The sequence below is a fragment of the Eleutherodactylus coqui genome, chromosome 11 (genome assembly GCF_035609145.1).
Source record: "Eleutherodactylus coqui strain aEleCoq1 chromosome 11, aEleCoq1.hap1, whole genome shotgun sequence".
NCBI classification, from domain to species: Eukaryota; Metazoa; Chordata; class Amphibia; order Anura; family Eleutherodactylidae; genus Eleutherodactylus; species Eleutherodactylus coqui.
Genome location: NC_089847.1, coordinates 24,759,897 through 24,785,079, shown reverse-complemented (window position 1 = coordinate 24,785,079; position 25,183 = coordinate 24,759,897). Strand labels below are relative to the sequence as shown.

Sequence of the window (25,183 nt, the reverse complement as noted above, 5' to 3'; positions counted from 1 at the left end):
GTGACGGGGCATGAATGAGAGGGGCTGGTACATGGGTGACGGGGCATGAATGAGAGGGGCTGGTACATGGGTGACGGGGCATGAATGAGAGGGGCAGGTACAAGGGTGACGGGGCAGGTACAAGGGTGACGGGGCATGAATGAGAGGGGCAGGTACAAGGGTGACGGGGCATGAATGAGAGGGGCAGGTACAAGGGTGACGGGGCATGAATGAAAGGGGCAGGTACAAGGGTGACGGGGCATGAATGAGAGGGGCAGGTACAAGGGTGACGGGGCAGGTACAAGGGTGACGGGGCATGAATGAGAGGGGCAGGTACAAGGGTGACGGGGCATGAATGAGAGGGGCAGGTACAAGGGTGACGGGGCATGAATGAGAGGGGCTGATACAAGGGTGACGGGGCATGAATGAGAGGGGCTGATACAAGGGCGACGGGGCATGAATGAGAGGGGCAGGTACAAGGGCGACGGGGCATGAATGAGAGGGGCAGGTACAAGGGCGACGGGGCATGAATGAGAGGGGCAGGTACAAGGGCGACGGGGCATGAATGAGAGGGGCAGGTACAAGGGCGACGGGGCATGAATGAGAGGGGCAGGTACAAGGGCGACGGGGCATGAATGAGAGGGGCAGGTACAAGGGTGACGGGGCATGAATGAGAGGGGCAGGTACAAGGGTGACGGGGCATGAATGAGAGGAGCAGGTACAAGGGTGACGGGGCATTAATGAGAGGGGCTGATACAAGGGTGACGGGGCATGAATGAGAGGGGCAAGTACAAGGGTGACGGGGCATGAATGAGAGGGGCAAGTACAAGGGTGACGGGGCATGAGTGAGAGGGGCTGGTACAAGGGTGACGGGGCATGAGTGAGAGGGGCTGGTACAAGGGTGACGGGGCATGGGTGAGAGGGGCAGGTACAAGGGTGACGGCGCATGAATGAGAGGGGCTGGTACAAGGGTGAAGGGGCATTAATGAGTGGGGCTGGTACAAGGGTGAGGGGGCATTAATGAAAAGGGCTGGTACAAGGGTGAGGGGGCATTAATGAAAAGGGCTGGTACAAGGGTGACGGGGCATTAATGAGTGGGGCTGGTACAAGGGTGATGGGGCATTAATGATAGGGGCCGGTACAAAGGTGACGGGGCATGGATGAGAGGGGCAGGTACACAGGTGACGGGGCATGGATGAGAGGGGCAGGTACACGGGTGACGGGGCATGGATGAGAGGGGCAGGTACACGGGTGATGGGGCAATAATAGGAGGGGCTGGTACAAGGGTGACGGGGCATTGATGAGAGGGGCTGGTACAAGGGTGACGGGGCATTAATGAGAGGGGCTGGTACAAGGGTGACGAAGCATTAATGAGTGGGGCTGGTACAAGGGTGACGGGGCATTAATGAGAGGGGCCGGTACAAGGGTGACAGGGCATGGATGAGAGGGGCAGGTATACGGGTGACGGGGCAACAATAGGAGGGGCTGGTACAAGGGTGACGGGGCATGAATGAGAGGGGCTGGTACAAGGGTGACGGGCATGAATGAGAGGGGCTGGTACAAGGGTGACGGGGCATGAATGAGAGGGGCTGGTACATGGGTGACGGGGCATGAATGAGAGGGGCTCGTACACGGGTGACGGGGCATGAATGAGGGGCTCGTACAAGGGTGACGGGGCATTAATGAGAGGGGCTGGTACAAGGGTGACGGGGCATTAATGAGAGGGGCTGGTACAAGTGTGACGGGGCATGAATGAGAGGGCCTGGTACAAGGGTGACGGGGCATGAATGAGAGGGGCTGGTACAAGGATGACGGGGCATGAATGAGAGGGGCTGGTACAAGGGTGACGGGGCATGAATAAGAGGGGCTGGTACAAGGGTGACGGGGCATCAATGAGAGGGGCTGGTACAAGGGTGACTTGACATTTATGAGTGGGGCTGGTACAAGGGTGAAGGGGCATTAATGAGTGGGGCTGGTACAAGGGTGAGGGGGCATTAATGAGTGGGGCTGGTACAAGGGTGACGGGGCATTGATGAGAGGGGCCGGTACAAGGGTGACGGGGCATGGATGACAGGGGCAGGTACACGGGTGACGGGGCATGGATGACGGGCAGGTACACGGGTGACGGGGCATGGATGAGAGGGGCAGGTACACGGGTGATGGGGCATGGATGAGAGGGGCAGGTACACGGGTGATGGGGCATGGATGAGAGGGGCAGGTACACGGGTGACGGGGCATGGATGAGAGGGGCAGGTACACGGGTGACGGGGCATGGATGAGAGGAGCAGGTACACGGGTGACGGGGCATGGATGAGAGGGGCAGGTACACGGGTGACGGGGCATGGATGAGAGGGGCAGGTACAAGGGTGACGGGGCATTAATGAGAGGGGCAGGTACAAGGGTGACGGGGCATTAATGAGAGGGGCTGGTACAAGGGTGACGGGGCATTAATGAGTGGGGCTGGTACAAGGGTGACGGGGCATTAATGAGAGGGGCCGGTACAAGGGTGACAGGGCATGGATGAGAGGGGCAGGTATACGGGTGACGGGGCAACAATAGGAGGGCCTGGTACAAGGGTGACTGGACATTAATGAGTGGGGCTGGTACAAGGGTGAAGGGGCATTAATGAGTGGGGCTGGTACAAGGGTGAGGGGGCATTAATGAAAAGGGCTGGTACAGGGGTGACGGGGCATGAATGAGAGGGGCTGGTACAAGGATGACGGGGCATGAATGAGAGGGGCTGGTACAAGGATGACGGGGCATGAATGAGAGGGGCTGGTACAAGGGTGACGGGGCATGAATATGAGGGGCTGGTACAAGGGTGACGGGGCATAAATGAGAGGGGCAGGTACAAGGGTGACGGGGAATGAATGAGAGGGGCAGGTACAAGGGTGACGGGGCATGAATGAGAGGGGCAGGTACAAGGGTGACGGGGAATGAATGAGAGGGGCAGGTACAAGGGTGACGGGGAATGAATGAGAGGGGCGGGTACAAGGGTGACGGGGAATGAATGAGAGGGGCGGGTACAAGGGTGACGGGGCAGGTACAAGGGTGACGGGGCAGGTAAAAGGGTGACGGGGCATGAATGAGAGGGGCAGGTACAAGGGTGACGGGGCATGAATGAGAGGGGCAGGTACAAGGGTGACGGGGCATGAATGAGAGGGGCAGGTACAAGGGTGACGGGGCATGAATGAGAGGGGCAGGTACAAGGGTGACGGGGCATGAATGAGAGGGGCTGGTACAAGGGTGACGGGGCATGAATGAGAGGGGCTGGTACAAGGGTGACGGGGCATGAATGAGAGGGGCTGGTACAAGGGTGACGGGGCATGAATGAGAGGGGCTGGTACAAGGGTGACGGGGCATGAATGAGAGGGGCTGGTACAAGGGTGACGGGGCATGAATGAGAGGGGCTGGTACAAGGGTGACGGGGCATGAATGAGAGGGGCTGGTACAAGGGTGACGGGGCATGAATGAGAGGGGCTGGTACAAGGGTGACGGGGCATTGATGAGAGGGGCTGGTACAAGGGTGACGGGGCATTGATGAGAGGGGCTGGTACAAGGGTGACGGGGCATTGATGAGAGGGGCTGGTACAAGGGTGACGGGGCATTGATGAGAGGGGCTGGTACAAGGGTGACGGGGCATTGATGAGAGGGGCTGGTACAAGGGTGACGGGGCATTGATGAGAGGGGCTGGTACAAGGGTGACGGGGCATGGATGAGAGGGGCTGGTACAAGGGTGACGGGGCATTGATGAGAGGGGCTGGTACAAGGGTGACGGGCATTGATGAGAGGGGCTGGTACAAGGGTGACGGGGCATTGATGAGAGGGGCTGGTACAAGGGTGACGGGGCATTGATGAGAGGGGCGGTACAAGGGTGACGGGGTATTGATGAGAGGGCCGGTACAAGGGTGACGGGGCATTGATGAGAGGGGCTGGTACAAGGGTGACGGGGCATGAACGAGAGGGGCAGGTGTAGAGGTCATGGGATATCAGCGGATACCAATTGGTCTTCAGGTCTGCCATCTATCTGTACATCCCCGGACGGTCCGTAGGATGCGTCGGTTGGGAAGCTGTCAGATTTTTGGGCTCTGCGGGATCTTTGTGCTGTCATCGTAACCATCATCGTACGGCTCACAGTCCTTGGCGCTCGGATCGGTATTCTGCGCCATACATGCGTATCATCTTCATGATCTATTACGGTTTTCCAGTATGTCCTTAAAAATGACGGCTATCGGTGGTTTTTGGAAAATTCGTCTAGAAAAAAGAAAAGAAAACCATCCGGTTGGCGACCCTGGCGTTGTCCTGCCAGGACCCCGTGGTTAGCTGGTGAATGCTCACATGGCGCCCACTGAGATCAGTAGGCTGTCAATCCGGCCTTGCAATGAGAGAGCTCCCCATGGTGGCTGAGGGAGCGCCACTCCACGAATTCGGAATATGTGAATGAAGAGTGTACGAGGGGGAAGTTATGGGGGAACTTTTACTCGTATATAGGGGAAGTTTTACTTGTTTGACAGTTTTTTTGCTTTTCTTTCCCTCCTTCAGACACTACTGTACAGGAAGGCGACCCCCATATGTAATGGAATAACCGGGGTCCTGATAAGGAGACATGCCGCTAAAAATCCCGCTGAGGTCTGGAGGCTCCTAGGTCTGTATGTCACACTTTACTGTAAGAAAACCTTATTTAGACAGAGTTAAAGGGGATGTGCCAAGTTATAAAGATATCCCCTGTCCATAAGATAGGAGATAACTTTATGATCGGTTGGGGGTGTAATCGCTGTGACATCCCTCCCCCCTTTTCTAGTATGAGAGCGAGGGTCTGATCGGTCTGCCAAGTAAATGGAGCAGAGGTTGTGTAGGTGCGCTTGGCGCTTCATTTACTTCAATGCTAGCACCGGAGATTGCCAAGTTCAAGTGCTTCAGAAATCTCTTGTGCTGTCATTGACGTGCATGGAGTGGCGTTGCGTTTGCGCGACCTCTACTCCATCCACTTTGAAACTGACTGGACTCCCATTCTCCGGATCGCTGGGGGTCCAAATGGTCGGACCTCCACTAATCATCATAATGTTATCTCCTGTTCTGTGGATAAGGGATAACTTTATAACTTGGCACAATCCCTTTTAGTGGGATATTTATGGCCTAACCACATATCTGTGATGTAGGTACCATCTCTGGGATCCTCATCTGTCTGGAGAACGGGGGTCCAGTGGCCATTTCTCCATTGATTTAATTAGTGACTCCTTGTCATCTGATAGGTGAGATCTGTCGGGTTTCTATGGAGGTACTATTGTATCTTGTCACCACCATGAAGAATCTACTGGATGAGTTCTAGGGGAGGGTTTGGCGACACCCACAGCAGGCGATTGGCTGATGGTGGGATGCCATGTTAGCTGTGCTGTCTATTGCTGTTCCATGAGCCCTGCCACTTTACCGTCGTGTCTGTCTCCTTTGTGGTTCCTGCTGGCCTCCTGTGACTTACCGTGCCGCTCACGCGTGTCCCCAGCTGCCTGCAGCAGTGAGTGTACCCGCCAGCCTCCTGTCTGTCAGCACGCCGCTCATCTGTCTCTCCTCCTTCTGGCTCCAGCACGAACTGTCCCCACCGACCTCCGCTGCAATAGGTGCTGTGCTGTGCTGTACTGAGTGTCCTCCCTGCCTGCTGTGACTGCATGCAGGTGCGCCGCTGCTCCCACACTGTTCGCCGCCGCTGTGTCGTCCCGGCTGTTGTCCGCTGTCACTGTCCTGGCCGCGGAGCATTGCAGGGAGGCCGGCCGGTAAGGTATTTCCAGCTGTGCGGCCTGCTGCCATTCCCTCACTATTCTCCGATGCTCTTTGCTCCCGCCTGCTGCTGGCCCCTGTCACTGTCCTGACCGCGGACCATTGCAGGGACGCCGGTGGGGAAGCAACTTCCAGCTGTGCTTCCATCTGCCGCCCGCTGTCAGTGTCCTCGGCGTGCCCATGACAGGGAGGCTGGCGGGACAGACGCACTCACAGCTGAGAATGGAGCACAGCCAATCAGCAGCTGGGGGCGTACCCTACACCTCCCGCAGCACAATGACCTGTTTCCACCCATTTTTGTGGTGGAGACAAGATACAATAGTACTCTCTATGGATATACCATAAAGGCCCACAGCAGGAAAAACCCTTTAAAGCAGTGTTTCTCAATGCTGGTCCCCAAGGACCCCCAACAGGTCATGTTTTCAGGATATTTGGACGACTGGAGTTGAGAAACACTGCTTTAAAGTTATATGCATGGATTAGTAATTTGATATTCGCTTGTATTCTATAGGAGGAATTCATTACTTCAGCACCTCGGCTGCAAGGAGAAAAGACAATAAGAATGAAGAGTCCAATGAGGAAAACCAAAAGCAACGTGATGGTATGAGGGGTCATCAGAGGGGGTGATATATAGCCACGTAACAACGCTAGTGGGAGCTGTTATGGCGTCACATTCATTGTCACTCAGAATTCCCAGAAACAGAGATAACTAAAGGGTATGGTTAGTGTGAAATGGGTTGTGTCTGGTATTGCAGAATTCATTTAGCCTCTTGAGTGGCGGGTTTCTTACCACCCTGTCGTGCCCACAAGGGCAGGTTTTTTAAATGGTCTAATCATTTAATTTCAACTAATTTTGCAGAGCCATAGCCTATTTTTAGTTTTTGATGGCATCATTTTTGGGTATATATAATGTATTGCATAACTTTTGTAAATAAATTTGTAGGGAGATTGGGGAAAAAAAAGAAATTCTGCCGTTTGTTTTTTGGATTTCAATTTTATGGCGTTCAGCGTGCAGAATAAATAGTGTGATGACCTTATTCTCTGAGTCACACGATTCCGGCGATACCGAGTTTATACTGTTTTTTTTATGTTTTGCTATTTTTGTACATTTTTTTTTTTCCTTAAAGGTTTGCTTTTGTGTCGCCACATTCCAAGAACCGTATTAAATTTTTATACAATTGCCAGAGCTGTAGAAGGCCTTGTTTATTGCGGCATGAACTCCAGTCTTCATTTATCTAATTTTTTGGAACATGTAAAATTTTGATCACTTTTTATTCCTTTTTTTTTCTAGAGGCAAGATTAACAAAATCTGTAATTCTGGCATGTTTTTTATTTTTATTTTTGACTGCATAAATAATGTATAAAAGTCATTCTACAGGCCGGTGCAATTATGCCAATACCTTTTTTTTTTCTTTTTCACGACTTTTTCACACTTAAAAAAAAAAAAAAAAAAAAAAAAAAAGTTATAAAAGTTTAAATCACCCCCTTTTGCCATATCTAAAATTCAAAATCATAAAAGAAAAATACATATTTGGTATCGCCGCGTCCGTAAATGTCTGATCTATCAAAGTTGTGCATTATTTACCCTGTACAGTGAACGTAGTCCGAAAAACAAAAAATAAAGAACGCCAGAAATGCACTTTTTCAGTCACCCTGTCTCCCAGAAAAAATGCAATAAAAAGCGATCAAAAAGTCGTATGTATTCCGAATTAGCACTAACGTAAACTACAGGACATCCCGCAAAAAATGAGCCCTCGCTTTTACATGCTTCTTTGATATGCAAGTAATCAGCATTGTCAGCGTAGAATTCTTCAAGTTTGATAATTCTCATTTTTGCTGCCATCTAGTGACCAGCGCACTTACTACAGGTCTGGTATTATCCTGCCCAGCTTGCCATGGATGGAGATAGTATCCAAAATGGGCTGTTATAAATCTTTTGGGCTTTTATTCCCTGACCCTGCTGGAGGTCAGACCCACACTGGTCTTGCATGATAATAAATCATTGATTAAAGTCCCTGACAAACCTGTGTAATATACTGAGTACCATAAAAAAGGCAAAGTTGTCATAAACACCGATTAGCTAATTTATTGCAGACACCCATCTAGTCGCCCGTTGGATCTCCTTTGTCTTTCAGAACTGCAGCAATTCATTATTGCATCCATCCACAGGTATTTGTTAGACAGCAATGGTGCTGGAAATAGTTGTCTGCTGTTATAGCGCATCCATGCTAAGGAACGATGAGTTGTGCATTTGGACACATTAGTTGGAGCACCAGTGTTGTATTTGGCTGCAGTTTGCTCGACTGTGCACCGCCGTTTAATCAGAATGATTCTTGACATCCCTCTCTGACTCCATTTGTTGACAAGTTATATCCACCGGACCCCTTTTCTTGGATGTTTTTTCTTCATTCACCATTTTCGGTATACTTTGATACCATTGTATGAGAAAACCCCACATGGATGTTAGTGTATGATGTGAGTTTTTTTATTCACCTAAATAAAAGTACTTGCTGAAAAAAAAAAAAAAAAATGAGCCCTCGCTCAACTACGTTGACAAAAAAATAAAAAAGTTATTGTGCGCAAAAGATGCAGCAGAAAATAATTTTAAAACATTAAACGTACTTTGAAAAAAAATACAAGTACTACAGCAAAAAAAAACTATATAAATTTGGTATCGTAGCAATCGTACTGACCCATAGAATAAAGTTATGTCGTTTTTGTTGCAGTTTGTGCACCGTACAAACAATACGCACTGAAAGATGGCAGAATCTCCTTTTTTTTTTTTTTTCATTTTACTGCACTTAGAATTTTGTAAAAGTTTTTAAGTACATTATATGGTACAATAAATAGTGCCATTGAAAAATACAACTCGTCCCGCAAAAAACAACAAGCCCTCATACAGGGACATCAGTGGATAAATAAAGGAGTTATGATTTTTTAAACGGGTGGAGGAAAAAAAGGGTCCGTGTCATTATGTACTAACTTCCTTCTCTGGGTCATTACAACACGGGGATACCACATGGGTAATTTTGTTTTACATTTTTTACAAAGTAAAGGGAGACAAGTGTTTTTATTTTTTTAATAATTTTTTAACTTTTTTTTTTTTGTCCCTTTTAGGGGACTTTCACAGAGACCCATCAGGACCCCCTGATCATATTCCGGGGGTCAGATGGTGACAGCCCTTTACATGCTGCAGTCACATAGATTGAGCAGTTAAATGTTTTCTCCGATCTCTGCTGTTTAGAGCTAGTGCCTGGCTGTCCTCTAACAGCCAAGTACCAGCTCTCCCTGCCACAAAGACCATGGTCTGGCTTCTGACAAGCCTATGGTCTCTATGGCAACCTGTAAACAAAGCAGTGCAGGACATTGAAAATGAAAGCGGGAGAGTGCCGGGCGCACACACTGATGTCAGTGTGCACCCGGGCTCAGCGCCAGCAGAGGGGGAGCGACGCTGACAGCAAGGAGAAGGTAAGTATATGGGTTGGGGGGGAACTATTATTACTGATAGGAGGGGGCTTATTATTACTGAGGGGGGGGCTTATTATTACTGGGGCGGGGGAAAGGGCTGCTTATTATTACTGTGGGGGGGCTTATTATTATTGAGGGGGGTTAATATTGTTACTGAGGGGGAGTTAACGTTGCTATGGGGGTATTACTACTGGGGGTTATTATTACTAACTGGGTCACTGTGGGGGTCGTTATTTTTACTGGGGCCACTATCAGGGTCACTATTAGTGGTCGTTTACACGGGTGTAATTGTATTTCGGTCGCACGAATACGCTGCGTATTTGCCCAATCGAAAATCACTTATGCCTTTATATTTGTGTACGCAAACAAGAACGCAGATGGCCCCACTGAAATGGTGCGCAAATATGCAGTGAATACATGGGTTCCCTGCGCATTCACCACGTATTTGCGCGGCCCATTCACTTCAATGGCCTATTGGGGTGTGCAGTACGCAGCAAAATAGGTCATGCAGTGGGACAGTATACATTATGTGAATGAACTCACTGAAATCAATGGCTTCTACTCACTGCATATTATGTGCGCAAATACGCTTGTGTGAACAAGCCCTTACTATACAGTCTTAGGCCCCCTGCACACGAACGGAAATTCCGCAGCAGGATTTCCCGCAGATTTTCCACCCGTCGTAGCTGCCATAGGATTGCGTTAGAAAACGCAATCCTAGGCAGACGTCCGCGATTTGCCCGCGCAAAATTTCACGTGGAAAACAAATCGCAGCATGCTCTATTTCTGTGCGGGCTGTCACTCCCTGGCCGCTGGCTCCGTCCTGTGCCAGCTGGGCGGCAGCCGGCACATCACAGAGCTGGAGCCGCGGGAGAGGTAAGCGCCGCGCTGGTCCCTGTAGGGGCTGAATTCTCGCAGCGGGATCTGACCCGGCCATCTTCAGGCGGCCTTACAATCCGCCCTTTGAAGGTCACCATAAGCCTGATGTGGCCCTCAGTAAAAATGAGTTTGACACCCCTGGGCTAAAGGGACACTAACTTTTTAAGCAGCTTATGCTCATCTAATAGCCTGCGCGTATCTTAGCAATATTCTAATATACTTTCATAAATTTTTTTTTTGTATCTTATTGTTGTAAATCAAGGCTGAAGTGCAACCCATTTGCAATATACTTCCTGTTGTTGGGCATTCAGCTTCTCTAGCAACTGGGGAATTAAGATATTATATTAAGGCTCGGCTTCCTGCACTCACACTGCTCTCAGATCTGCAGTCAGTGTGTACACAATCTTTTTCTCTCCTGAGCTTATATTTACCTACCTTGCTATGTGCACTTATAGTTATGGCATAGGCGTTATATCTATTTCCAGTTTGCTGTGGGCAACGCAGCGTAATTCCTACACTGGAGTGATGTTTATTAGTTGCTTTACTAGCTCTTGTGTGTTTGCATGGGCACAGCATATCCAGTAAGAATATTGCTGCTTTGCATACAATAAAAAAAAGTGTACATAGCAATGTACAGGCCCTTTTACACACAACGGGTATCGCTCACAATTCGCTCAAAAGCCATCTTTTGAGTAATAATCGTTGTGTAAATGTGCACCCATCGTGCACTTAGCGTGCACTTTTCGCCCATCGCAGACTTCAGGTCCGCATGAAATCTTCGTCCCCCAGGACGATAAGATAAGACGGAACGGCACGCTCAGTTCTCCGTGGGCAGCGCTGACAACAGCTGATAACATTCTTTAACAGCCTCTGGAGAACAATAACGATGTATTTAGAGAACAGACTACCCGCTGTTCTCTAAATACATTCAATTAGGTACTAAAGGGCTGATTAGCCATTAGTACCTGTGCAAAATGATCGCCCAAAACTGTCATTTTCTGACGAATTTTGAGCGATCATCCATGTGTGTAAATGCACCTTTACAGCCAGTGAGGCTGATATTGTGCACACTGACTGCAGATCTGAGAGCTGTGCAAGTGCAGGGAAGATATCTGTGGGGGAGGGGCTAAGAAAATTTCCTAATGTCCCAGTTACTAGAGAAGCTGTATGCCTAACAATAAGCGGTGTATTGTAGGAGGGCTGCACTTATACCTTCATTATCACTGTAAATTAAGGCTATTACAGGATTGATGAGACACACACAGGCTATTAGATGAGCAGACGTTGTCTGAAAAGTTAGATATACTTAAACGCAACCTCTAGTTCCAGGAGAAAATTCTGTCCAGAGGTAAAACCAGAAACACCGGGCAAAAGGGTGCAGTCCTTTTCAGGAATAATAGGCAATTAGGACCAAGATTTAAGCCTGACTTATGTTTCCTTAGCAACCAAGTCAACTTTTCCTCAGAATGACTGTAAAGATTGCGGCATTATGATGGTAGGAAGCATAGGTGCGTTCACGATCAGAGAGGGGGGCAGACTGAAATCAATGGGATTGAAGCCATCTAGTACACTCCTTGTCCTGACCAACGGTGCAGACTTCCTGCCCCGCTGCGCTGACACTGGGCTGGATGATCAGCAGAGATCCTGAATAGCAGACCCCTGCTATTGATAACCAATCCCCATGATCGGTCAAAACAGTAAAAAGTGTGAAAACCCTTTTAAATGCAATATAGTATAAGGTCCCCTAAACATACCGGTGCAATATCAAGAAAGACATATGAAATCCACCCAAATGTGAGGCCTGTCAGAAGATCAGTTTGTGGGGTCTCAGCGTGGACCTCCACCATGCGATGCGTCATTCTGACTGACTGATCCAAGCTTGCAGACTTCACCAAAATGATCCGATGGTGAGATGTTAGATCATCGTTTTTGTCGGTTTTCCGAGTGAGCATATTAAACAATATACATCTGTATCCCATTTTGCGTTTTTCAGATGACGAGAAGAATAAGGAGCAGCACTTATTGGGCTACATGCTGTCTGGCATAACTATGCTTTTTTTGTACTTTGCAACCAAATACTTTGCTAATGTCTTGAACACCATCACTATCTCCTGGAATGAGTTTGTGAATGACATGCTGGCCAAAGGTGAAGTGAAGCGAATAGAGGTTGTACCCGAGAATGATTTTGTCCATATATTCCTGCACGAAGATGCCGTGGTGCTTGGGCGACCGGTACGTAATATATCCTAATCCCTTTGAAGATGTGCAGTAGGTTAGCGCTTCCCATATGGCATCATTTGACTAGATTGATCTCGTTGGTCTCGTATTTTATGTAGCCTGCTAGATGGCACACAAGACGCATTTATTTCTACTCCGTGCGAATAGTTAAAGGGACACTTCAATCTCTAGAACCTCCATCAATCAGACGCTTAGTTGTGGTATACCACAGGTGTCTTTTGTTGGAGTACCCCTTTATATATTTGTGCACATAGGACGGCGACTCCTTACAATTGTAACCTTGCAAGTAAGTATTTGGTTTTCTGCATATTCAGTAACATCATTTTTTTATTGTCCCTTCTCACAGGCCCGGGTTCTGTTTTGCAGAATGAAAGTGGCTAACATCGACAAGTTTGAGGAAAGGCTGCGTGCTGCGGAAGATGCGCTGAATATCGCTGTGACCGATCGCGTTCCTCTTACTTACAAGCGCAGTGATTTTCTTGGAAAGTAAGATTTCTGGCTTCTATATAAAAAAAGTTCTGAAGCTTATTAAATGTGTTTTTAATGGAAATGCTATTGATGATCTATCCTCGAAAGCAGTTAGCTCTGACCCCTGTATAGTGCTGCCGCTACCAGCATCTGCCGCTACACCGGGGTCATAGTGCCCAAGGACAGCACAATTCTCAACGAGGAAGCTGAGCTTGTGCTAATCAGTGCTGGGAACGCCCCTCGGCTACAAATCTTAATGGAGGACCTAAGTGAGACTCTCACCATCTCTCCTGAGGGCAGCACAAAGTAGTGCCAGTCACAGTGATTACAGTGATATGTCTGCTGTTTGTATCTGTGTAGTAGTTTTTGATAAACTTGCCTTTTAGCAGTAGTAGCAAATGCACAGGAGGACTACTTATAGTAGTCCTGGATATTCATGAGCTGCAGGATAGCCAGACCCATTCCACCCTCCAGCCACCAGTTGACAAGTTTCTCCAAAACTACTGCACAGATCTACTCAGCAGACATATATCAGTACTACAGGCACTACCTTATGGTTCTCTCAGTGGGGGCTGTAAACAGATGTTGACAGAGTCTTTTTAAGGCATTGCAAGTATAATACTTTCTAAGTGCATGACAAGGAAGACTCAATGCAAAAAACAGATAAGTGCATCATTTTGTTTCTGCTGGGATTTAGTATGATATGCATTGATTTTTTTTCATGCTTTAAGCTACGAGAATGCTTTGTCTATACATAACCTTGTTTTATATCTTCTGTTCACAGGGCTATATACACCATTGCAGGCACGGCTCTGTCTGTTGCCCTCATTGTCTACTTTTCCCGTCTAATTGGGCTAACAGGACGCCGAGGAGGCTTCAATGCTTTTGTGAGTTATGCTGCATTTATAGGACCACACAGGTTAGCGAGGGCCTGTCCCTGGAATATTATAGATCCTTTGACCAAAGCTGAGGGTTTCACAAGCTGTTATATATGGGAATTAACAGCCCTCAATCCTGCTGTCAGCAACATTAACCCTTTAACGCTCCAGAACATACATGTACGTCATGAAGTGTCGGGCTATGTATGAAGAGAAATCGCGGGGCGACCTCTTAATACAGCGCGAGTGTCAGCTGTTTATTACAGCTGACAACCCGCGGGCAATAGCTGCAATCAGCTGCGCGGCTGATCAGCGCTATTAACCCTTTAAACGCCGCAGGGAGCCGTGCGGGTGTCATGGCAGCTGGGGTCCTCCTGAAAGGTCCCAGGGCTGTCTTGGCAGACTGCCTATCAACCTATCCCCGGTGGGTGGCTTGATAGACTGCCTGTCAGATTACAGAATGATCTAATGCTATAGCATTACATTATACTGCAGGAGCGATCAAAGCATTGCATTTTGTAGTCCCCTAGGGGGGCTGCAAAAAAGTAAAAATAAGATCAATAAAGTTTTTAACTAATTGTTAAAAAAAGTAATAAAAGTTTAAATCACCCTCCTTTTTTTCCTATCTACAATTAAAATAAATCGAAAGCATAAAACAAAAATACATATTCGGCATCGCCGCGTCCCTAAGAGTCCGAGCTATCAAAGTATACCCATCATCATTTACCCTGCATACTGAACGTTATCCAAAAAAATAAATTAATTAAAGAATGCCATAAATGTACTTCTTCAGTCATCCTGCCTCCCAGAAAAAAATGCAATAAAAAGCAAACAAAAAGTCTTATGTATTCCGAAATGGTACCATCCTAAACTACAGGATGTCTCACAAAAAAACGAGCCCTCGCACAACTACGTCAACGGAAAAATAAAAAACTTATTGTGCGCAGAAGATGGCAGAAAATAATTTTTAAAAAATTAAATGTCTTTGAAAAAAAATAAAAGTACCCTATTTTCCATCGTATAAGACTACTTTTTAACCCAGGGAAATCTTCTCCAAAGTCGAGGGTCGTCGAATATGCTGTTGCAAAAAAAAAAACAATACGCGCCTCTCGCGGCGCTGCTGCAGGCTGTCGCTCCCTCCTCCACGCTGACAGAGCATTGCTTTTTGGATGTGGGGCTTAAATGCCCCGCCTCCAGAAAGTTAATGCTCTGATTGGCTAACTCAGCCAGGCATCGGCCAATGAAAGCCTACGCTGGGTTAACCAATCGCAGCCATTCAATGAGGATGGGGGCGGGACAAAATGGAAAAAAGGGCTGCGTCATTAAGGGGTTCAAGGGAATCTGTCACCTACTTCTAGCTGTATAAGCTGCTAAGTAGTCCGCCCATTGTAATTTTATAATGCTCTCACTACTTGGCGTTCACCTGCAGCTGTGGTTTTCAGTGCTGACACCGGAGGGGCAGGTTAGTATGAAACTTCGAAAGGTCACCTACTTTCAGACCATAAACTTAGCTTATAGGCCTAAAAGTAGGTGGAAGACTTCCTTTAATTATGCTTGCAGGGTACCCAAGAGGAACCCCACTATACTTGTTGTGTGCAACATGTAGACTACGAAACCACAGTGACGTTTGGTATCACGACTAGAGATGAGCGAGCACCAAAATGCTCGGGTGCTCGTTACTCGAGACGAATTTTTCGCGATGCTCGAGGGTTCGTTTCGAATAACGAACCCCATTGAAGTCAATGGGCGACCCGAGCATTTTTGTATTTCGCCGATGCTCGCTAAGGTTTCCATGTGTGAAAATCTGGGCAATTCAAGAAAGTGATGGGAACGACACAGCAACGGATAGGGCAGGCGAGGGGCTACATGTTGGGCTGCATCTCAAGTTCCCAGGTCCCACTATTAAGCCACAATAGCGGCAAGAGTGCCCCCCCCCCAACAATTTTTACTTCTGAAAAGCCCTCATTAGCAATGCATACCTTAGCTAAGCACCACACTACCTCCAACAAAGCACAATCACTGCCTGCATGACACTCCGCTGCCACTTCTCTTGGGTTACATGCTGCCCAACCCCCCCTGCACGACCCAGTGTCCACAGCGCACACCAAACTGTCCCTGCCCAGCCTTCAGCTGCCCTCATGCCACGCCACACTCATGTCTATTTATAAGTGCGTCTGCCACAGGAAAAGCAGGCACACACTGCAGAGGGTTGGCACGGCTAGGCAGCGACCCTCTTTAAAAGGGGCGGGGCGATAGCCCACAATGCTGTACAGAAGCAATGAGAAATATAATCCTGTGCCACCTCCATCTGGAGCTGCACACGTGGGCATAGCAATGGGGAATCTATGTGCCACACACTATTCATTCTGTCAAGGTGTCTGCATGCCCCAGTCAGACCGGGCTTTTTAATTCATAGACACAGGCAGGTACAACTCCCTATTGTGAAGTCCCTGTGGACCGACAGCATGGGTGGCTCCCTGGAACCCACCGGCGGTACATAAAAATATCCCATTGCAGTGCCCATCACAGCTGAGGTAGTAATGTCATGTTTAATGCAGGTGGGCTTCGGCCCACACTGCATGCCCCAGTCAGACTGGGGTTCTTTAGAAGTGGACACATGTAGTTACAACTCCCTGTGGACCCACAGCATGGGTGGGTGCCAGGAAGCCACCGGCGGTACATAAAAATATCCCATTGCATTGCCCAACACAGCAGATGTAACGTCAGCTGTAATGCAGGTGGGCTAAAAATTCATTTGATTACACTGTAGGCGAGGGCCCACAAAAATTGCTGTATCAACAGTACTAATGTACCTCAGAAAAATTGGCCATGGCCAACCAAGAGGGCAGGTGAAACCCATTAATCGCTTTGGTTAATGTGGCTTAATTGGTAACTAGGCCTGGAGGCAGCCCAGTTAAAATAAAAATTGGTGGAGGTGAAAGTTTCAACGCTTTAATGAGCATTGAAACGTATAAAAATTGTTTAGAAAAATTATATGAGTGAGCCTTGTGGGCCTAAGAAAAATTGCCCGTTCGGCGTGATTACGTCAGGTTTCAGGAGGAGGAGCAGGAGGAGGAGGAGGAATATTAGACACAGATTGATGAAGCGAAAAGGTCCCCGTTTTTGATGGGGATACAGAACGATGCTTCCATCCGCGGGTGCAGCCTACGTATTGCTTAGGTATCGCTGCTGTCTGCTGGTGGAGAAGAGAAGTCTGGGGAAATCCAGGCTTTGTTCATCTTGATGAGTGTTAGCCTGTCGGTTGACAGGTGGGTACGCTTATCTGTGATGATTCCCCCAGCCGCACTAAACACCCTCTCTGACAAGACGCTAGCCGCAGGACAAGCAAGCACCTCCAGGGCATACAGCGCGAGTTCAGGCCACGTGTCCAGCTTCGACACCCAGTAGTTGTAGGGGGCAGAGGCGTCACGGAGGACGGTCGTGCGATCGGCTACGTACTCCCTCACCATCCTTTTACAGTGCTCCCGCCGACTCAGCCTTGACTGGGGAGCGGTGACACAGTCTTGCTGGGGAGCCATAAAGCTGTCAAGGGCCTTAAAAAGTGTTGGCCTGCCTGTGCTGTACATGCTGCCTGATCTCCGCGCCTCCCCTGCTACCTGGCCCTCGGAACTGCGCCTTCGGCCACTAGTGCTGTCGGATGGGAATTTTACCATCAGTTTGTCCGCCAGGGTCCTGTGGTATAGCAACACTCTCGAACCCCTTTCCTCTTCGGGTATGAGAGTGGAAAGGTTCTCCTTATACCGTGGGTCGAGCAGTGTGTACACCCAGTAATCCGTAGTGGCCAGAATGCGTGTAACGCAAGGGTCACGAGAAAGGCATCCTAACATGAAGTCAGCCATGTGTGCCAGGGTACCTGTACGCCACACATGGCTGTCCTCACTAGGAAGATCACTTTCAGGATCCTCCTCCTCCTCCTCCTCCTCCTCCTCCTCCTTAGGCCATACACGCTGAAAGGATGACAGGCCAGCAGCTGTGTCTTCCCCCTCCTCCTCATCTTCCTCCTCCTCCTCCTCCTCCTCACCACCCTCCTCCTCACCGCGCTGAGATATAGACAGGAGGGTGCTCTGACTATCCAGCGACATACTGTCTTCCCCCGACTCTGTTTCCGAGTGCAAAGCGTCTGCCTTTATACTTTGCAGGGAACTTCTCAAGAGACATAGCAGAGGAATGGTGACGCTAATGATTGCAGCATCGCCGCTCACCACCTGGGTAGACTCCTCAAAGTTTCGAAGGACCTGGCAGATGTCTGCCAACCAGGCCCACTCTTCTGAAAATAATTGAGGAGGCTGACTCCCACTGCGCCGCCCATGTTGGGGTTGGTATTCCACTATAGCTCTACGCTGCTCATAGAGCCTGGCCAACATGTGGAGCGTAGAGTTCCACCGTGTGGGCACGTCGCACAGCAGTCGGTGCACTGGCAGATTAAACCGATGTTGCAGGGTGGCAGCGTCCGTGTGGGACTTGCGGAAATGTGCGCAGAGCCGGCGCACCTTTCCGAGCAGGTCTGACAAGCGAGGGTAGCTTTTCAGAAAGCGCTGAACCACCAAATTAAAGACGTGGGCCAGGCATGGCACGTGCGTGAGGCTGCCGAGCTGCAGAGCCGCCACCAGGTTACGGCCGTTGTCACACACGACCATGCCCGGTTGGAGGCTCAGCGGCGCAAGCCAGCGGTCGGTCTGCTCTGTCAGACCCTGCAGCAGTTCGTGGGCCGTGTGCCTCTTATCTCCTAAGCTGAGGAGTTTCAGCACGGCCTGCTGACGCTTGCCCACCGCTGTGCTGCCACGACGCGCGACACCGACTGCTGGCGACGTGCTGCTGCTGACACATCTTGATTGCGAGACAGAGGTTGCGGAGGAGGAGGAGGAGGAGGTGGAGGGTGGTTTAGTGGAGGAAGCATACACCGCCGCAGATACCAGCACCGAGCTGGGGCCCGCAATTCTGGGGGTGGGTAGGACGTGAGCGGTCCCAGGCTCTGACTCTGTCCCAGCCTCCACTAAATTCACCCAATGTGCCGTCAGGGAGATATAGTGGCCCTGCCCGCCTGTGCTTGTCCACGTGTCCGTTGTTAAGTGGACCTTGGCAGTAACCGCGTTGGTGAGGGCGCGTACAATGTTGCGGGAGACGTGGTCGTGCAGGGCTGGGACGGCACATCGGGAAAAGTAGTGGCGACTGGGAACTGAGTAGCACGGGGCCGCGGCCGCCATCATACTTTTGAAGGACTCCGTTTCCACAACCCTATACGGCAGCATCTCCAGGCTGATAAATTTGGCTATGTGCACGTTTAACGCTTGAGCATGCGGGTGCGTGGCGGCGTACTTGCGCTTGCGCTCAAACACTTGCGCTAGCGACGGCTGGACGGTGCGCTGAGAGACATTGGTGGATGGGGCCGAGGACAGCGGAGGTGAGGGTGTGGGTGCAGGCCAGGAGACGGTAGTGCCTGTGTCCTCAGAGCGGGGTTGGATCTCAGTGGCAGGTTGGGGCACAGGGGGAGAGGCAGCGGTGCAAACCGGAGGCGGTGAACGGCCTTCGTCCCACCTTGTGGGGTGCTTGGCCATCATATGTCTGCGCATGCTGGTGGTGGTGAGGCTGGTGGTGGTGGCTCCCCGGCTGATCTTGGCGCGACAAAGGTTGCACACCACTGTTCGTCGGTCGTCTGCGCACTCAGTGAAAAACTGCCAGACCTTTGAGCACCTCGGCCTCTGCAGGGTGGCATGGCGCGAGGGGGCGCTTTGGGAAACAGTTGGTGGATTATTCGGTCTGGCCCTGCCTCTACCCCTGGACACCGCACTGCCTCTTCCAACCTGCCCTGCTGCTGCCCTTGCCTCCCCCTCTGAAGACCTGTCCTCAGTAGGCGTAGCAAACCAGGTGGGGTCAGTCACCTCATCGTCCTCCTGCTGCTCTTCCTCAGAATCCTCGGTGCGCTCCTCCCTCGGACTTAATGCCCTTACTACTACCTCACTGATAGACAACTGTGTCTCATCGTCATCGTCCTCCTCACGCACTGAAAGGTCTTGAGACAGTTGCCGGAAGTCCCCAGCCTCTTCCCCCGGACCCCGGGAACTTTGCAATGGTTGGGCATCAGTCACGATAAACTCCTCTGGTGGGAGAGGAACCATTGCTGCCCATTCTGGGCAGGGGCCCGAGAACAGTTCCTGGGAGTCTGCCCGCTCCTCAGAATGTCTCATTTTCATGGAGTGAGGAGGCTGGGAGGAAGGAGGAGCAGCAGCCAGAGGATTCTGAGTTGCAGCAGTGGACGGCGCAGAACTCTGGGTGGACGATAGGTTGCTGGAGGCACTTTCTGCCATCCACGACAGGACCTGCTCACACTGCTCATTTTCTAATAAGGGTCTACCGCGTGGACCCATTAAATGTGCTATGAATGTGGGGACGCCAGAAACGTGCCTCTCTCCTAATCCCGCAGCAGTCGGCTGCGATACACCAGGATCAGGAGCTCGGCCTGTGCCCACACCCGGACTAGGGCCTCCGCGTCCTCGGCCGCGCCCACGTCCTCTAGGCCTACCCCTACCCCTCAGCATGCTGTATTACCAGGAATGCAGAAACACAACACTGTAATTAAATGTGCCGCTTATTGGCCTGTGGTTGGAGGCTGAGTTCGCTTACGGAACGCCAGGAAATAATTTGGCGCAAGCCTGCTGTAACACTTAGCTGGCTGCGTATTTATTTGGAGAAATTTTACCCCCAGCACACACAGACCCAGAACACTGAGCACAGTGACAGGCAGGCGAAATAGATTTTTTTCAAATCTTTTTTTGCAAAAGGACCACTGCGTATATTCAGTCTATAAGATGTATTCTCGCCCTGCCTACACAATTCTGTCCCTGTATTATTACTGCAGGGCGCAATGCTCTGCACGGCCGATATACCAACAAAAAAAAAATTTGCAACACTGCTAACAGCAGCCTCCACAGTACTGCACACGGTTAGATGTGGCCCTAAGAAGGACCGTTGGGGTTCTTGAAGCCTACACTAACTCCTAACACTCTCCCTGCCTAACCACCACTTCTGTCCCTGTAGTATTACTGCAGGGCGCAATGCTCTGCACGGCCGATATACCAAAAAAAAAAAAATGTGCAACACTGCTAACAGCAGCCTCCACAGTACTGCACACGGTTAGATGTGGCCCTAAGAAGGACCGTTGGGGTTCTTGAAGCCTACACTAACTCCTAACACTCTCCCTATAGCAGCTCCGGCACCATTAGCACTGTCCCTCAGCTATCTCACAACGCATCTGAGGCGAGCCGCGGGAGGGGCCTATTTATATACTCGGGTGACACCTGATCTCGCCAGCCACTCACTGCAGGGGGGTGGTATAGGGCTTGAACGTCGCAGGGGGAAGTTGTAATGCCTTCCCTGTCTTTCAATTGGCCAGAAAAGCGCGCTAACGTCTCAGAGATGAAAGTGAAAGTAACCCGAACATCGCGTGGTACTCGTTACGAGTAACGAGCATCTCGAACACGCTAATACTCGAACGAGTATCAAGCTCGGACGAGTACGTTCGCTCATCTCTAATCACGACCATTGTACAACCTCAATGGGTGGTGCTTTGTGCCTTCCACAAAAATTTCCAACCATGTCAATACTTGTCGTTGAAGCTGCAATATCGTCTTGGTCGTGTAGCGTACCTCTGTAATCCTGATCAAAGATCTAATGTGCCCAAATATAGCACCACAGTCCATCCCAGAACTACCACTTACTGTATTGTCTTTGGTTTCAGTATCAGCTGAAGATGGCTCGTTTTACCATTGTAGATGGGACATCAGGAAAAGGAATCAGCTTTAAGGATGTTGCTGGGATGCATGAGGCCAAGATGGAAGTGAAGGAATTTGTGGATTACTTGAAGGTAAGAAATAACATATCATAGCTTTCTAATATCTGTACCTGGTATTGTAATTGCAGCGTTTACACAATCCTCCTACTTGTAAAGGAAGCCATACTGGAAACGTCTGTTCTGAACATAAAAGTATAGATTTACAATAATAATCATAATGTGCCATTTCAGCATGTTAGATTTAGGGCAGCCAATGCTCTCCCTGCATGAGCCCTATATTGATCTCTTCCTTACAGAGCAGCCTATATAAAGGATTCTGTAGGGTGAGCATGTAAACAATACCCCGGCTGCATCCAAAGTCACTAAGGTTTGGGGACCAAATTTTACCCGTAAAAAGGTATATTTACTGTTGGCTCAAATGAGCAATTGGATATAACATGAGTGCCAAATTAGGTGTGGTTGGGACGAGCTCGGAGAATCGATACGCGTAACACACGAGATAATTCCACCCATGTTTATTGTTCAACAGTTAATATATTTTTTCGAGGAGGAACAACTCCATACAGCGTGCGAATCACAAGAATAGCAAGCTTCATGATAACCTACAACCAACTGTAACTTTCCTGCATTTGACTCTTCTTTTTCTATAATTTGAATAACCCCTTACAAAAAGTAAAGGGGTCACAACTTGATTATTTAATGCGAATTGCAAAAGTATAGGTACACTTATGTAATATACCTTCCCGGTGTCGTACAAGCGTGAAATTTGGCATGAGCATTCTTTATATCCTAAATAGGAAAAGTAAAGGAGTCGTAACTTGATTATTGAATGCTAATTGCAAAAGTAAGTGCACCCCTATGTAATGTAACTTCCCCGTGTTGTACAAGCATGAAATTTGGCATGTATATACATATTTTATTCCTCGGTTCCTCTAAAGTAACCTTAACTTCATAAACACCTGCACCAAATTAACTCGGGCGAGGCCTGGTATATCAGCGTGTGTGTGTGTGTGTGTGAGATATATATATATATATATATATATATATTGTGTGTGATTTTATATATGTATGTGTGTGTGTGTGATATATAATGTGTGTGATATACATAATATATATCTCCAACCAGATGTTGACATTTAATTTTTAAGAACCCAGAACGCTACCTTCATCTAGGAGCAAAAGTACCCAAAGGGGCGTTACTTCTTGGACCTCCTGGATGTGGAAAGACCCTGTTGGCAAAGGCTGTAGCCACAGAAGCTCAAGTGCCTTTCCTGGCAATGGCTGGTTCAGAGTTTGTGGAAGTGATTGGAGGTAAGAAAAGAGGCTTTAAAAGCATTTCTCCATTTATGCAGAGATTTCCCTATGTCTCACAGTTATCTCGTCCATGTCATTGGGGGCACATCAAGACCTTGGATATAGCGACTGTCACTAGGAGCCGGACACAAACCGAAATGTTCATCCCACCAGCTGTACCCCTCCTGCAGGCACTGTGCTAAATCTGTATCTGACGTGACTACTTGTCATACCTACACAGTTACTGCAAGTAGCCGCATCATTGCTCTCTATGGGAGGAGTAATGGTGCTTAACTCTGTATCCGACATGTCTATGCAAGATACGCTGTTATGGTGTGCATCTGCCGCCCGTCTCCACGTCTACAGCTGGAGTAATTATATCCTGCTAGATTCAGTTCCTGGCTGTATATGCAGTTCCTGCAAGTTCTTCTAGCAACTACACCTAGATGTTTTATCTACTGGTTGATCAGGATTAGCTACCACGTAAGCAGAGAGGAGTGTATTACTCTGATATACCGCGACTTTATAATATATACTTGGTTTCTAAGCACCAGGTAGCCTCTCTTCCCTGTACTAGAGGGTGCTGATCATTTTACACCTACGTGGCTATCTCTAACAAGGTTACACAAGAAGTAACTGGAAGCCACAGTTCCATGCCGGAGTGATGCTGTTACATTGATGCTCTGTGTTCTACAGCAGTCATTACTATTATCTGACTGCAACACGACCCCTTCCATCTAATTTGATCCTATAGGTTTTGTTTGCATCAAGCCACTTCATTACTTTCTGTGAACAGCCTATTGTAGCAAGAAAGAATAGGTATCTTTGTGATGACACAATCTTTTGCAGCCATCTAATGCCCTCCTTACCTCTCTCCACAGGGAGAAATTGGATTATGGCCAATCTCTGTAGCTCACATGACTGCACTTAAGGCTCTTCTACACAGGACAACCTGTCGGGCGCAGATGCCCAACAGGTCGTCCCAGCGATGATCGTACCCGTGCTTTTACACAGGAATGAGCATCGCTGAGTGAATGAAGGCGGAGCGGGCCGGGATCATTTTATGATGTCTGCCACCATTAACAGTACACAGGCCAGTCCATAGCTCAGTTTTATGCATACAGAAACTGAACAGTGTAAAAAGAGTGAACAAGTTGTCATTCAGTTGTGGTATGCATATACACTGAACAATAATCATTCAGATTCTCACTGGATTGTGGAAATCCGAACTATTATCGGCCCCTGTAAAAAGCCCTTAAGTTGCATCATTGCACCGGAGAAAGGGATTTAGTAGCACCTGAGAACATTTGGAGCCAGAGGGTTTTTCTTTTTCCCCTTAGGTCCAGGTAGCAACTTATCCTTGACGTGGGTTGCTGGAATCCGAACGATTTTTAAGCCCGTGTAAAAGGGCCCTTGGTGTTCTCTTATCAGGTTTTGTAACTGTTGTTTATATACTTGGCTATTACTAACATCTATTAATCACCCTTCCCTCTTCCATAGAAGAAATAGCTTCTTCTTGCAATCTCCTCAGTGGCGATGCAACACAATCAGAAGTTCTAATATGCAAGCACAGAGCTGCACCATACCTGGCAATATGCCCTCTCTGAAAGCTTCTTAAAAAAACTTGTCTGGAAAACTTCTATAAAGGATTTGTTCATTCAATGGAAATACAGTATCCCTAATGTGAAGGATTCCCCCTTGTTCCCTAAAGGCCCATTTACACTTAAAGATGATTGCTCAAAAATCGTTCAAATGACAGTTTGAGTGACAGTTCTCAGCGATCATCTTTGCATAAAGTTTTAAGTAGCTAATTAGCTACTTAAGAGTTAAGTGCAGGCGGAGCGGGATACCACTGACTGTTCTGAGAACAGCAGCTACTTTGTATATGCAAACAGCTCAACTGATAGCGCTGAGAACAGCAGGAGCTGCTTTGTTCTCGGAGCTATCGCTGAGAGCTCTGTGCGGGATACCAGCTGAAAGAATACTAATCAGCTGCTATCCCGCTGAGAAAGATAATGAAAGTGTAATCAACCCTTTACTTCAAAAGTAAGCCTCTAAAAACATTAAAACCTATTAAACACATTTTACAAGTTCTCTTACTCTTACATGGAGTTAATAAAGTGTCCTCTTAATAGTCTTCGTACCTCCCAGGTGTCGCCATAATAGTAAAAGTAGAAATAGTGCATTCAGATACCCCTAGTATATTCAAATCATTTATGCCGCTTTTATATTAATACTGTCCCAAATCAACAAAAAAATATGTATACTTACCTAAGCATGCCAAGTAGGGAGTGCTCTTCTGGCCTGGCACAGGCGACGCGATGGAATGACATCATCACGCTGCCTGTGCCGATGAGAGTCCCGGTCCTGTTCATTGCACTGTGGTCATGCAGGGCTA

At 48.7% G+C, this 25,183-nt stretch overlaps 1 protein-coding gene across 1 annotated transcript in view; it reads left to right on the top strand.

Annotated features, from left to right (window-relative positions):
• The window catches only part of SPG7 (SPG7 matrix AAA peptidase subunit, paraplegin), a 38,123-nt gene that overhangs the window by 958 nt on the left and 11,982 nt on the right, over positions 1–25,183 (top strand). The window contains exons 2-8 of the mRNA XM_066582930.1: positions 4,522–4,624; positions 6,263–6,352; positions 12,092–12,330; positions 12,683–12,822; positions 13,589–13,691; positions 21,439–21,564; positions 22,641–22,803. Of these exons, the coding sequence (XP_066439027.1) occupies positions 4,522–4,624; positions 6,263–6,352; positions 12,092–12,330; positions 12,683–12,822; positions 13,589–13,691; positions 21,439–21,564; positions 22,641–22,803 (964 nt within the window). The remainder of the gene's footprint in view (positions 1–4,521; positions 4,625–6,262; positions 6,353–12,091; positions 12,331–12,682; positions 12,823–13,588; positions 13,692–21,438; positions 21,565–22,640; positions 22,804–25,183) is intronic.